General features: G+C 36.3%; 1 protein-coding gene across 1 annotated transcript; it reads left to right on the top strand.

Annotated features, from left to right (window-relative positions):
• Nucleotides 1-1,074: 1,074 nt before the first annotated feature.
• LOC108278826 (STEAP family member 2, metalloreductase) lies at nucleotides 1,075-13,236 on the top strand. Its single transcript, XM_017492487.3, has 5 exons — nucleotides 1,075-1,191; nucleotides 2,229-2,766; nucleotides 6,319-6,846; nucleotides 10,207-10,371; nucleotides 11,639-13,236. Exons 2-5 carry the CDS (start codon nucleotides 2,269-2,271, stop codon nucleotides 11,921-11,923), a joined length of 1,476 nt encoding a protein of 491 aa, XP_017347976.1. The 5' UTR covers nucleotides 1,075-1,191; nucleotides 2,229-2,268; the 3' UTR covers nucleotides 11,924-13,236.
• The last annotated feature ends 282 nt before the right edge of the window (nucleotides 13,237-13,518 follow it).

Raw genomic sequence — 13,518 nt, 5'->3', positions numbered from 1 at the left:
TGCTCTAGCAACTAAAATAGAGCTTAAATAGACACTTAAATAGAGCACTAAACAATCAGGGAAATAAGAAACACATGAATAAGGTTACATAGAAAATGAAGGGAGACAACAGAGGAAGAAGTTCAACACGGGGAACAGGGGTGCCCACTAGTGGTCCAACTTGGAATTGCCATGACATACACTTGGGAAAAAATGTATTATTATTATTATTATTATTATTATTATTATTATTATTATTATTATTACTATTACTATTATTATTATTTTGCTTTAATGGAAGGTTTTCTCTTTGATATTTGTATGGAGTATAATGCACTCATTTATTTTTGATGACAAGTCTACTAGTTCAATACTTATTATATTATTATTATTATTATTATTATTATTATTATTATTATTATTATTATTAGTAGTAGTAGTACTAGTCCTACTGGTTGACTAGTAAACTGAATATTTATGCAACATCTAATATTGGATATATCTGTTCTCCAAATATTGAAGATATGTAAGGTTAAGAAAAAGGTTTCAGAAGAACACAGAACTGTATCTTGTATGAAGATCAGACATGTCCTATAACCTCCCCACTCACTTGTCTGCTCTGAATTGTAGATAGTGTGAAAATGTTGTTGTGTGTACTATAGTGCATTTCAATAATATGTTTTATAAATTTGAGACAGCTGAATGAAGTGAAGCAGCAGCATATTTTTACTGATTGCTTGTTTTGTTTCTTTTGTATTTAAAAAAAAAAATTTTTTATTTAAAGCATTTAGAGATTCTGGACTCAAAATGACAAGTGCTTTATTATTATTATTATTATTATTATTATTATTATTATTATTATTATTATCATCATCATCACTACTACTACTACTACTACTACTACTAATAATAATAATAATAATAATAATGATAATAATAATAATAATAATAATAATAATAATAATTATTATTATTATTATTATTATTATTATTATTTCTTTATTTATTGTCGTTTTGTACTTTTGTAGTCGTGGCCTGGTATCTGGTCGCTGATTGGTGGAGGTCTGCTCGCTGAGAAGTCAGACCATAGCCAATCAGGCCGCAGAGGGCGGGGCGAGAGGCGACAGCGAAGACATCTCCTGCTACTCCATAGTCACGGAGGATCCATGAGGGACACCGATAACGATAACGTCAGCATTTCTTCGGATCAAGGTTAGCTCGAATAGTGTCGTGATCATAAATCCTAAACGTGCGGGCGTACTGTGATAAATAATAATAATAATAATACGTAGCCTAGATGAGCGTTTTGTGTTAGCGCAGCGTTACCGGGTGACATTGGCAGGTCTCTGCAGGTCACTGCTGTGTAGTATTACAGTACCATTCACTACAAACAACGCGGTGTTTTCATCCAGATGCGAATCCTGAAGGCTTCATCTCCGACATTTCCCTGAGTTACAAAGACGCACTCAGGCATGCAGCAGCAGCATGTGGAGTATCGGTTATAAACTAATGATGAGCGGAATAATGCTTAATAAAACATTTAGAACGGAGAGAACCTGTGGAGCTCATCACAATCAACCATGCTGCATCTTTATTAGTCTTAAACATGCTATCGTGTAGCAGATCACATGTCCGACACATTTACAATGCTTTTTAGCCCGATATTGAAGATTATATATTAGTGCAAATGTTATCACTAAATCCTGTTGTACATCAGGCCTACTGAGACCATAATTATTCTGTCTTATTATAGTCTAGTATCTGATATTGTCTTGACTCTCTTAGATTCTGCTGGCGGGGGGGGGGGGGGGGGGGGGGGGGAGGGCTCACTATAGAAACCCTCATAGATTTAATGGTTTTAATGGGAATTATATTGCTTTTAATTGAAACTGTAATGGTCCCTGTGGGTCTCTACTGGTAATTTGTTGTGCATGTTATGTCTAGTGGATACCTTTACGGACTAATAATGGTAATGGTTTTAATGGTTAACAGCTGATGGTTTGTAATGGTATCTGTAGTGGATACCATTAGAATTTCTCTGATGGTTTCTAGCGTTTTTTTTTTCTTTCCAGCAGGGAACACTCTTCTAATGCAATAAATCATCAGTATAAAAAAATAACACAGTGACATTCTAGTTAATTTAACAGTTAATACAACATGTATTTACATTGTAACCAGAGTGTGTATGGTTAAACTAATTCAGTATAAAAGAATAGTATAAAATCTATTCAATTTATTGTCCTACATAGAAACATGGTTTTATCGGCATAGAGAGCAGCACGTCTGAGAATGGACTCCATCTCATTGGTGGGGAGCAGTCCTGCCAGCAAGGCCTCCTTCCTTCCTAACGGATTGAAGTATGGACCCAGAGAAGGCTCCAGTAAGCCCTCAGTGGCCATTATCGGCTCTGGGGATTTCTCCAAGTGCTTGGCCATCCGTCTGCTGCATAGTGGCTTCCATGTGGTGGTGGGCAGTCGACAGCCCAAGCGGGCGGCTGAGTTTTTTCCTCATGTGGTAGATGTGACCCATCACGAGGATGCAGTGGGCAAAGCTTCCATCATTTTCCTGGCTATCCACAGAGAGCACTACTCTTCTCTCTGGGACATCAAACACCTGTTAGCTGGCAAAATCTTGGTGGACGTCAGCAACAACAGGAGGTCGAACCAGTATCCAGAATCCAATGCAGAGTACCTCGCTTCCCTTTTCCCAGAGTCCAATGTTGTGAAAGGGTTTAATGTCATCTCGGCATGGAATATGCAGTCAGGCCCTAAAGATGCGAGTCGTGAGGTAGGACCTGCAGTCAGTTAAACAGTGTCAGCATTTGTGATGAAGGAATAAAACATGATGGAGCATGCTGTTATAGAAAAATAATCAACAAAATGGTGGTGTGATGTTTACCTCCCTGGAGTTATTATTTTTTCAATGACAAGATGCCCCATCGTGTTTTATTCGGCTTTATACCAGAGAAATTTGCCAAATATTAAGACTTTTTTTTTTTACTTTTTAATAATTTATAGTTACATGTAATGTTGTGGAATGTCTGAGACAAATCAGTCCCTGTTATAACATTAGTTATAATAGGAATTTATTTGTTTGTAATCAGTTGTTCCCTCATCCACCTCTTTTTTCTTTCTTTTTTTTTATCTCTGTTGAAGTTAACAAGACAATAAAAGCAGTTTATCATGGTACTGAGAAATCAGAAAGTTCCACGTCCTCTTGATTCTCCTGTGTTGGAAATCTTACTGACTCTTATAAAGCTCTGACACCCTATACTCCTGCCATAAAATAAGCTTCTTCTTTTTTTTATATAGAAAGCTGAAACATCGCAACAATTATGCATTATTCCTTGATAAAAAAACAGCACATTTTTAATCTGTTAGTGGATTTTACCGATACTGATAACTAAGTTGGGCAGTAGCTGCCGATAACCGATTAATCAATCGACAGTTTTTAAATGAAATCATAAGACTCAAAGTAAAATATTGCTGAACTTTATTACAAAAATAAACAGTACTGTCTGTACCATGAAAATGTACTGTACTTTTTAAAAAGGAAGTAAATATAATATATAAATATAAATATATATTAACTATTAATAAATATTAAAGTATATGTAATATATTCATCCAAACTGAACCCAAAATGTAGCACTCCAAATAACAAATAAATATATAGACATCCAAAATGAATAAAAAAACACTTAAAATAACGCAACAAAATTGAGAGTTTTTATTTCACCTTTAGAGGCTGCTCTTGTACTGTATAATTACAGCGCACTCTTCACAGCCGCTCTCCAAACGGACACAACCGGGAAAAACTATTGAGGTGGATTTTTGCCTATTAATGATAGTTCCAGCAATCGGTTATCGTGCCGGTTAATCAGCTAAACCGATGAATCGGTCAACCTAATTTAGCTGAAATTATGTGCAGCATTAACTTTACACACCCCTATGAATGAGTTGTTACTATAGAAATTATGAAAAGAAGCACTGATGTTAACCTGTGATCCGAATGATTATTAGCGTCTCTGACTGGTTATTTGAAGTTAATGGGTTTAATACAAATCTCTATCACTCAAAAACAATTAATATATAGTAGGGGCAGCAATATAGCAGCAACAAAAAGAACTCTGGTTCTTACAAAATTTACACATTTTTACATATGCCTAATATTTGAATAGTATAATTACATTCCCTATAATAAATGTGTACTAATCAGTGAGATTGTTTGAGAAATAAAGAGAGCAGAATGTTTGAGCTCCCCTTCCCAAAAGTAATTGGCAATAAAATTGCAAACTAATTATTATTAGTAGCACCAGTTAGTAGGCTTGTCACCATAATTACTTTATCGACTTATCGTACAATATATGGACATGACCTCGATCGTTCTTGCTGACCACGACATTGCGCATTGTGTTTACATGCATGATTGTTTACATAACAATGAATGTCACCAATATTTTAGCCAGTCACGCTGCTTCTCTCCTCTCGTCTGCTCTAGGGCTGTCAAATTAAAATTCTAACTTTGAATATTCGTCAAATTTAAGATAAAAATGCACATTCGAACTCAAAAACTGTGTGCATTTTAATAAGATGTGTAGCAAGCGCTAGCACTGGCTTAAAAACATACTATTGAAAAAAAATTACGTAAGATATTACCAATGCACTAGCACTGTTTTTTGAAGAAGAAAAATCTAGAAAGAATATGTCAGGGATTAACCCGCTTAAGCTGTGTGAGCTGAAGCTGAAAAAGAATTAAAAGTTCATTGCTCTTTGAAAGGGCGTACTTGCATTATTATACTATTATATTATCATTTTATCAGTGGCATAAAATGGTTTTAAAATGACAATATCATTTATCACAATTATTTCGTTGACAATATCTCGTCCAACAAAAGGAGCTTCAGGGGACAGACGTAATGGTTAGTTTTATTTGCTTGTGCCATTCTGCTCAAAGTGATGATGTATCACAAGGGAACATCATGGCAGGATCAGATGGAGGTATATAGTCAGCACCAGACATTCTGACAGCAGTACAATCAGCAGAGCTAGCAGACTGCACATTTCAGTGTGCTTATCAATATTACATTACATATTATATTTTAATACACCCCCTTTTTTATTACAGGCTAAATTAATACACTGACCCAGTTCCTGTTGCTCACACCACACTGAACAACATGAAACAGATGCAAGTAGATATTTACTTCAAAGCAGGTCCTTATGCAGCATGATTGCATTATGGAATAGGGTCAGGAAGTTCTTGGATTATTGTTGTTTCTCATAATATTGTAGAGAGCAGGCTGCCACATTAAAGGACATATTCTGGGCCTGCTTCTGAGATAGTAATTTTTATAGAGAGTTTTTTCAGAGAAGACGCTATAAAAAAGGTGCTTAATATACCTCTCTTTATAACAAAGATGCTTAATTTTCTTAAAATGCTTGTTTTTAAGATTTAATAAGTGCCTTATTTCGAATTTTAATGACTGAAAAATGCTCAGTCCATTACCAATGCCAAATAAGTTCTCTCAGTGGAGTGAGATACTGAAAACTCACGAGGCAGGAAGCATATAGGAAGGTTACAGATGATTTCTACAAGTATTAGATGATGACCTGCTGACTAATATTACACTGCTATGCCTTGTTGTCAGTCCAACATTAATCGAAATAGAGCAGAACTTTAATACATAATAGATTCATGCCAGACAGTTTATAGAGCAGTTATAACACTTGATCAACTTGACAATCTCTAACCTTTATGTCAAAATCATGAGATGTGTGTTGATATTTTAATTTGAGTTACAATCTGAGGAAAAGTGTAACTTGGATATCTTAAAGGCTGGATATCTGGATAATGCTGCAAATATGTATAACATGTATACATTTTCTTTCTTGTTATAATTAGAACAAAATATAAGAAGAATAAATGCTTGGAACTACAACATACAGTACTTTGGATATTGTATGCTATAATATACAGTTTGATATTGTATACTATAATATAATATAAATATTCTTTGGATATTATATACTTTCCTTTGTATACTACAGTGGAATGACAATATACTTTTCCCAACTAGTTTGCAACTACAATATCATTAAGACTGCAGTTTTGTCATTGTTCAGCACCCAAATGAAATCCTACCAATTCTCTGTACAATACACCCATCTACCTCCTTCTTTCTCATTGCTTCCTTTTTTCCAATATGAAGAAAGATTTAAGAAGAACTGAAATAATTATTCATAATTTCAGAATCCATTTAGAGATCATTTCCTTATACTTGTGAAATGAAAGGAATACACGTCTGATCATTTGTTTATGTTATATTCCGCACTGCAGGTGTATATCTGCAGTAACTCAGTGGACGCGAGGCATCAGGTCATCGAATTGGCCCGGCAGCTCAGTTTCATTCCTGTGGACATGGGCACACTCTCCTTGGCAAAGGAAGTAGAGAACATGCCGTTAAGGTTGTTTTCCGACTGGAAAGGTCCCGTTTTGACAGCTATCGCCCTTTCCATCTTCTTCTTTGCCTACTCGTTCATCCGGGACATCATTCATCCGTACGTGAAGAATAAGCAAAGCTTTTTTTATAAGATCCCGCTGGAGATGGTGAACAGGACACTGCCGGTGGTGGCTATAACCTTGCTGGCGCTGGTGTATTTAGCGGGTCAGCTCGCTGCTGTGCACCAGCTCTTCTACGGCACTAAGTTCAAGCGCTTTCCCTGCTGGCTACAGGGATGGTTACAGAGCCGCAAACAGCTGGGCCTGCTCAGCTTTTTCTTCGTCTGCATCCATGTGCTCTATAGCCTCTGCCTGCCCATGAGGAGGTCTGAGAGATATCTGTTGCTCAATATGGCCTACCAGCAGGTCTGTTACTGTTTGTTTAGTTTTCATTTGTGCCTATATGAAAAGTGCGAGTCCATGTTTAAACCAAGTTTACACACACTAAAATATCAACATTATAAAAATTGAAGTTTTAAAGGGAAGACACATATGATGCTTGTGTCTTCAGAAATTTTCTCATATATTTGTTCTTTGAATCCTTATTCTGTAAATGTACTACTTAGTAATAGCAATTATTAATTGTTAAATAATGAAATTCATTGGACCCAATTCATGATGTAACTGCACACTTGTATCTACGCTCTGTGATTTCTCCCTCATTCTTGTGTATCACATTTTCTAATGTTTCCATAGTCTAATAGGGTTGTCACCATACCATAAACACCTCTTACGATACTATACCAGCTGAAGTATCACGATACCAAGTAGTATCCTGACCACACAACATTGTGTTAATTCATAATTCACATCTACAAAATGAACCAAATTTATCGAAATACATGCAGTAGATGTAAATGAAAACAGACAAAACAGAATTTTCATCTGAATACTTTATTAATGAGAATGAATAACTGGCTGTTGGAAAAAACTCAAGAACAATCATACAGTTGGCAAGCAACTAATTCAACTAATTCTGTTGTTCCCTAGAGCAATGAAATCATGCAAATGGAAATTGTCCTGAGAGTACTAAGAATGAACACAGCATTAGGAATTAATAACTGAATTTGGAAACAAACTCCCAAAAAAAATAAAATAAAATTGGGAACGTTAGCTCGCTTAGTAGTAAACACGGATAATTTTAGTATTTACACACAGTGGTTAGCATAACGTTAGCTCACTTACTAGTGAACACGGCTAATTTTAGTATTTACACACAGCAGTTAGCATAACGTTAGCTCACTTACTAGTGAACACGGCTAATTTTAGTATTTACACTCAGCAGTTAGCATAACGTTAGCTCACTTACTAGTGAACACGGCTAGTTTTAGTATTTACACACAGCAGTTAGCATAACGTATGCTCACTTACTAGTAAAGACGGCTAATTTTAGTATTTACACTCAGCAGTTAGCATAACGTTAGCTCACTTACTAGTGAACACGGCTAATTTTAGTATTTACACACAGCAGTTAGCATAACGTTAGCTCACTTACTAGTGAACACGGCTAATTTTAGTATTTACACACAGCAGTTAGCATAACGTTAGCTCACTTACTAGTGAACACGGCTAATTTTAGTATTTACACTCAGCAGTTAGCATAACGTTAGCTCACTTACTAGTGAACACGGCTAATTTTAGTATTTACACACAGCAGTTAGCATAACGTTAGCTCACTTACTAGTGAACACGGCTAATTTTAGTATTTACACACAGCAGTTAGCATAACGTTAGCTCACTTACTAGTGAACACGGCTAATTTTAGTATTTACACTCAGCAGTTAGCATAACGTTAGCTCACTTACTAGTAAAGACGGCTAATTTTAGTATTTACACTCAGCAGTTAGCATAACGTTAGCTCACTTACTAGTGAACACGGCTAATTTTAGTATTTACACACAGCAGTTAGCATAACGTTAGCTCACTTACTAGTAAAGACGGCTAATTTTAGTATTTACACTCAGCAGTTAGCATAACGTTAGCTCACTTACTAGTGAACACGGCTAATTTTAGTATTTACACTCAGCAGTTAGCATAACGTTAGCTCACTTACTAGTGAACACGGCTAATTTTAGTATTTACACACAGCAGTTAGCATAACGTTAGCTCACTTACTAGTGAACACGGCTAATTTTAGTATTTACACACAGCATTTAGCATAACGTTAACTTACTAGTAAAAATGGCTAATTTTAGTATTTACGCACAACGGTTAGCATAACGTTAGCTCACTTACTAGTAAACATGACAAATTTTAGTATTTACACACAGCAGTTAGCATAACGTTAACTTACTAGTAAAAATGGCTAATTTTAGTATTTACGCACAACGGTTAGCATAACGTTAGCTCACTTACTAGTAAACATAGCAAATTTTAGTATTTACACGCATCAGTTAGCATAACGTTAACTTACTAGTAAAAATGGCTAAATTTTAGTATTTACGCACATCGGTTAGCATAACGTTAGCTCACTTACTAGCAAATCTTTAAATTTTGTTACTAGGAAATCTTTAAAGGTTAAGGTGAAGAATAGACCCTTTTCACAATGACATCACAAAACTTCCACCTCTCTGCAAAGTAGTGTGTACGTACTTCCGTTTTACCTTACGTTGCCATAGTAAAATGGGTGGCGCAACTATCATTCCACTTTTGACAACAAACCAGTTTTCTTGCTGCTAAAATTAAACATTCTGGAGGGAGAGTGATCTTATATAAAATTCACCAGTGTATATGCACATCATATCCTACGAGATGAAGGAGAAGCAGTGTGTGCTCGTCCATCTATGTGCGGTAAATACACAAGCGCCAATTAGCTTAACTTTTAGCTTAACCAATTAGCGTATGGCCTGAGTGCTTTTAAAGCAAAATTATAATAATGAAACACTCACTTTTTGTTGCAATTGAGCAAAATCCCAGTGTAGCTCCTATCTCAGCGTCACCATCAGGGTGTCATACACTATAAGTTCGATGGTGACCGGGAGCTGGACCGCAGCTCTTCAGCCGTGGCCTCTGTGTTTACTGGTGAAGTGTACGGCTTGGTGCTGCTCTCTGAGGATAGGAGCTACACTGGAATTTTGCTTGATTGCAACAAAAAGTGAGTGTTTCATTATTATTTATATAATTAATAAAAAAAATTCTACATTAAACCCGCTAAGATCCTAAGCTAAGCTAAGGTAATACGTTACTGACTTTTTTTTATCGAGCAATGCACAATCTATAGCTGAGATCACTAATATGGAAACACGATTACAAGAGTTTGCATGAGTATTACAGTAAATTAATCAAGAATAAGGACTTAAAGACTTTCTATTGGCAGAAGAGACAGCTAACAATTACCATTATCCTAACTCCTATGCTAACATAAGCTGGACTGGACAATACAAAAATGCTTACCTTTATAATAAACAGGTACTGCTCAGTGAAGAATTTGTATCCTTTATCAAGTTTAGAACGTGTCGTAAGTGAAAATTTGTCTGCAAGTCGCTGTACATTATTTAGACATATTTCTGGACTGGGGAAACTCCATCGTTCCACTATGCTGGCGGAAGTAACCATACACTGCTTTGAGTCAGAACGGAAGTCATGTGACGTCATGTGAAAAGGGTCTATTTAGGTTCAATGAAGTGTCGCTAAACTTTGAGTATTCTGAAAAAGCAGTGGGACGTGTCGTTTTAATGACGATGGTATTAACTGACTTAAGTCTTCTCTCTGTTTCATTCTGCCCAGGTACATGCCAACATAGAAAACTCATGGAACGAGGAGGAGGTGTGGAGAGTGGAGATGTATGTGTCGTTCGGTATTATGAGTCTTGGCCTTCTGTCTCTCTTGGCTGTAACGTCCATTCCATCAGTGAACAGCACCCTCAACTGGCGAGAGTTCAGCTTTATCCAGGTTAGAGACACTGCACCATTACTGTGAGTGGAAACACTTACTGTTAGGAGTTTATCGTTTATACGTGGTTATGCTGAGCACTTTTTTGAGTACTGTTGGTTAGTTCTTTTGACACCATTAAAAGAAATACACATTACGTGCCATGTTATTTGTTATAGTCTCAGTGATATTATTATTATTATTATTATTATTATTATTATTATTAAACCAGACTATACATTTTTGGCTTCTATCTATGCAGCACTCTAAAAAATGGCCGTGATATTAAGATAAGACTAATATCATTTATTCCCATTCAAACATTTTAATATTTTGTTGGCAGTAATTTTTTTATTAATTATGTCAAGGACTTTATTAATGTGCTAAATGTTGTGCTTTATGTACAAGGCTGTTCATTTAATCCAGAACGGTCTGAAAATATACAGACCTCCATATTTCTGACTCATAATTATGTAGCTTTTATGTTTCGCTGCAGTTACTGAATTCATAAAAGTTACTGAATATTATGCTTTAAGTAAGGGATAATCCACAGTTAGGTGTGTGCATTACGCGATTTTAATGCACAAGGTGCTGGGAAAGAAACACTCGACGTAAAGCCTCTGCTGAGTGTATTAAAATCATGTAACGCACACTTATACCATGATCACTTGCCAGCATCGACAAGTTAAAGCTGTCACTCATGATTGCAGTGCAAAATTTGACTAGGATGAAAGCGGTTATTTTAAATAGTGGTCATTAGATCTAGTATTCTGCCCACTCTAAATCATACACAGAGATAAAGTGATGCGATAAGATTACATTTATTTGAATGAATTATAATAAACAGTTATTAGAGAGAGAGAGAGAGATTGTGCTTGTGTGAATCACCTGCATCTCTTCGTGTCTCTACTAATAGTGACGTGAATGTGAGTTTAACAACTGTTTCTAGGCAGTCCATTAATATAGAACGGTGATTAAACTGACTGGAATTACCTGTGCTTTATACGATTTGAACGCACACCTTCCAGCCAATCAGGATTGAGTATGCAGACAGACCATAGTATAAGAAGAATAACTGAATAGCAAGCTGAGAGTGTAAGGGGTTAACTGATTCATTTTTCAGTCAGTTTTGGTATGAGCCAATACTTTCACCGATGCTTTATATGCTTTATATTAAAACTACCTCCTTATATATAATGTTGCTAAATCATACATAAAATCACATATTTCATCGTATTTTTGTTAGCAGTGTTCAAATGTAGAGACTGAATGTTTTTTGATGTTCTAGTCCACACTTGGCTATATTGCGCTGCTTATTGCCACGTTCCACGCACTGTTGTTTGGTTGGAAGCGGGCGTTTGAAGAGGAGTCCTATCGTTTCTACATGCCACCCACCTTCGTAGTAGCTGTGGCCCTTCCTGTCACAGTGATTATGGGTAAAGCTGTACTAATGATGCCTTGTGTGGCCTGGAGGCTGAAGAGAATCCGCCGAGGCTGTGACGGCAGTAAGCATCATTCTGATCGTATCAGACCTGCAGCCCATGTTTCCCCAGAGAGAATCACCATCATGTAGCTGTATCTGTACTATTATAACTGCTCAACAATAGCTCAGCCTCATTCCTACTGTGCCGTGCCCAGACGTCTCATGTGTCCCTGCTATGACCAATAGAAGCAACTGTTTATAGAGACACAAAGAGAAAAGGATCCTGATGTTATGTTCCAAAATTTGTTTGTTTTTTCTTGACATGTGGCCCTCTTAAGGTCTTAAACTTTCCTGTAGGTATCTCAGTTCACATTGTGTTGTTGGGAGTCACATGATTAGTGCATGAAATGAATTTGGAGTCACACTGGCTAGGCATGTGACTGGGTCTCTGATGCCATATGATTGAGCCTGTGGCTAAAATGAACAGCTCCATTTAGGCCATGTGCTTCGCCAATATGCTGTGATAATTCTGAATTCTGAATATTATGCTATAGGAAAATAATCAGTGATTGTCTGTTACCATCCTGAAGTCTTTTATTCTTATATCACAGCAATTTGCCAAAGATTGTTTATTTGTTTTTTTTAAATAAAAGAATGGAACAGCATATTTATATCATTTAACATCCACAGAACAAGTAAGTTCCTGTTATCACTTCTGTTTTAGCAGCTATAAACAGTTGTTCCCTCATTTTCTCTTGAATATGACAAAAAAACAGCTTATTACCAAGAAACCACAAAACACAACATCTTCTATCATTAGACTTTCCCTTTTCCCCTCTGTCAACAGCCTTTCCTGTGACTGTTACAAAGTGCTGACAGAGACTCCTTTCATAAATGTTAAAACACACACACACACACACGCACACACACAGAGTACATAATGTGGTAGGCACCTTTTTGGCTTGAGTTGCTGGACAGGTAGATTGCTGTAATTGTCAGCCTCTCACAGTAGTTACAGAGCAATAGCACCAAACAAGTGTAATCAAACTGCAGAACAGTTTTGTGTGTTATTAAAGGTCCATGTGCTGTTGTTTGTGGAAATGTTTAAAAGGGTAAAATATTCATGCAGTGTGCTTTGTTGTCTGCACATGTGATAAACAAGCAAAATCTAAACTGTCTCACTCCTGTCACTAAATTTATATTGAGTGTTTTAGCAGCAGCACTGAGGTGCCCTAATCACACGATTAACCAGGATTCATTATAATTCATCTCAAGGTTACTAGATGATAGCCCTTGCTTCAAAGCTCCTATGTAGGATACTACCAATGTCTGTTAATTGTATTTATCTAACAGCAGCAAATCAGCGAAAATATTCAAACGTGCATTTTTTTAAAGTGTAATTCAGTATGGTATGTGGATTCTTTTACAGTGAGCAATAATAAAAGTTTGATGGTGTCACTGCGGTTATCTGGTCAGTGTTGTTACTGAACATATGCAGCAGATGGTGCACTTGCTTCAAATCAAACATGACCACAAATTTTGGTTCACTGAACATCCAGCGTTGGGAGCGTTTTCACAAGTAAACCAGACATATAAGAAATTGACCTGTGACAGTCAGTTTATGAGTAGGTAATTAGCTATCATTTTACACCTATTATGGTTTTTCAAACATTACCTTTCATGTAGTGTGTTATAGAACTGTTTGTGAATGTAAAAAGTATGCAAAGTTTCAAAAATCAAAGCGC

The sequence above is a fragment of the Ictalurus punctatus genome, chromosome 1 (genome assembly GCF_001660625.3).
Source record: "Ictalurus punctatus breed USDA103 chromosome 1, Coco_2.0, whole genome shotgun sequence".
Classification (NCBI taxonomy): Eukaryota; Metazoa; Chordata; class Actinopteri; order Siluriformes; family Ictaluridae; genus Ictalurus; species Ictalurus punctatus.
This window is presented reverse-complemented; position numbering and strand designations above follow the sequence as displayed.

Bases quoted from the DNA above. Each gene is read 5' to 3' on its own strand.
- LOC108278826 (XM_017492487.3), top strand. From the start codon at position 2,269: ATGGACTCCATCTCATTGGTGGGGAGCAGTCCTGCCAGCAAGGCCTCC. The intron at 2,767-6,318 runs GTAGGACCTGCA...TCCGCACTGCAG, and splicing joins CTAAAGATGCGAGTCGTGAG to GTGTATATCTGCAGTAACTC. The intron at 6,847-10,206 runs GTCTGTTACTGT...CATTCTGCCCAG, and splicing joins TCAATATGGCCTACCAGCAG to GTACATGCCAACATAGAAAA.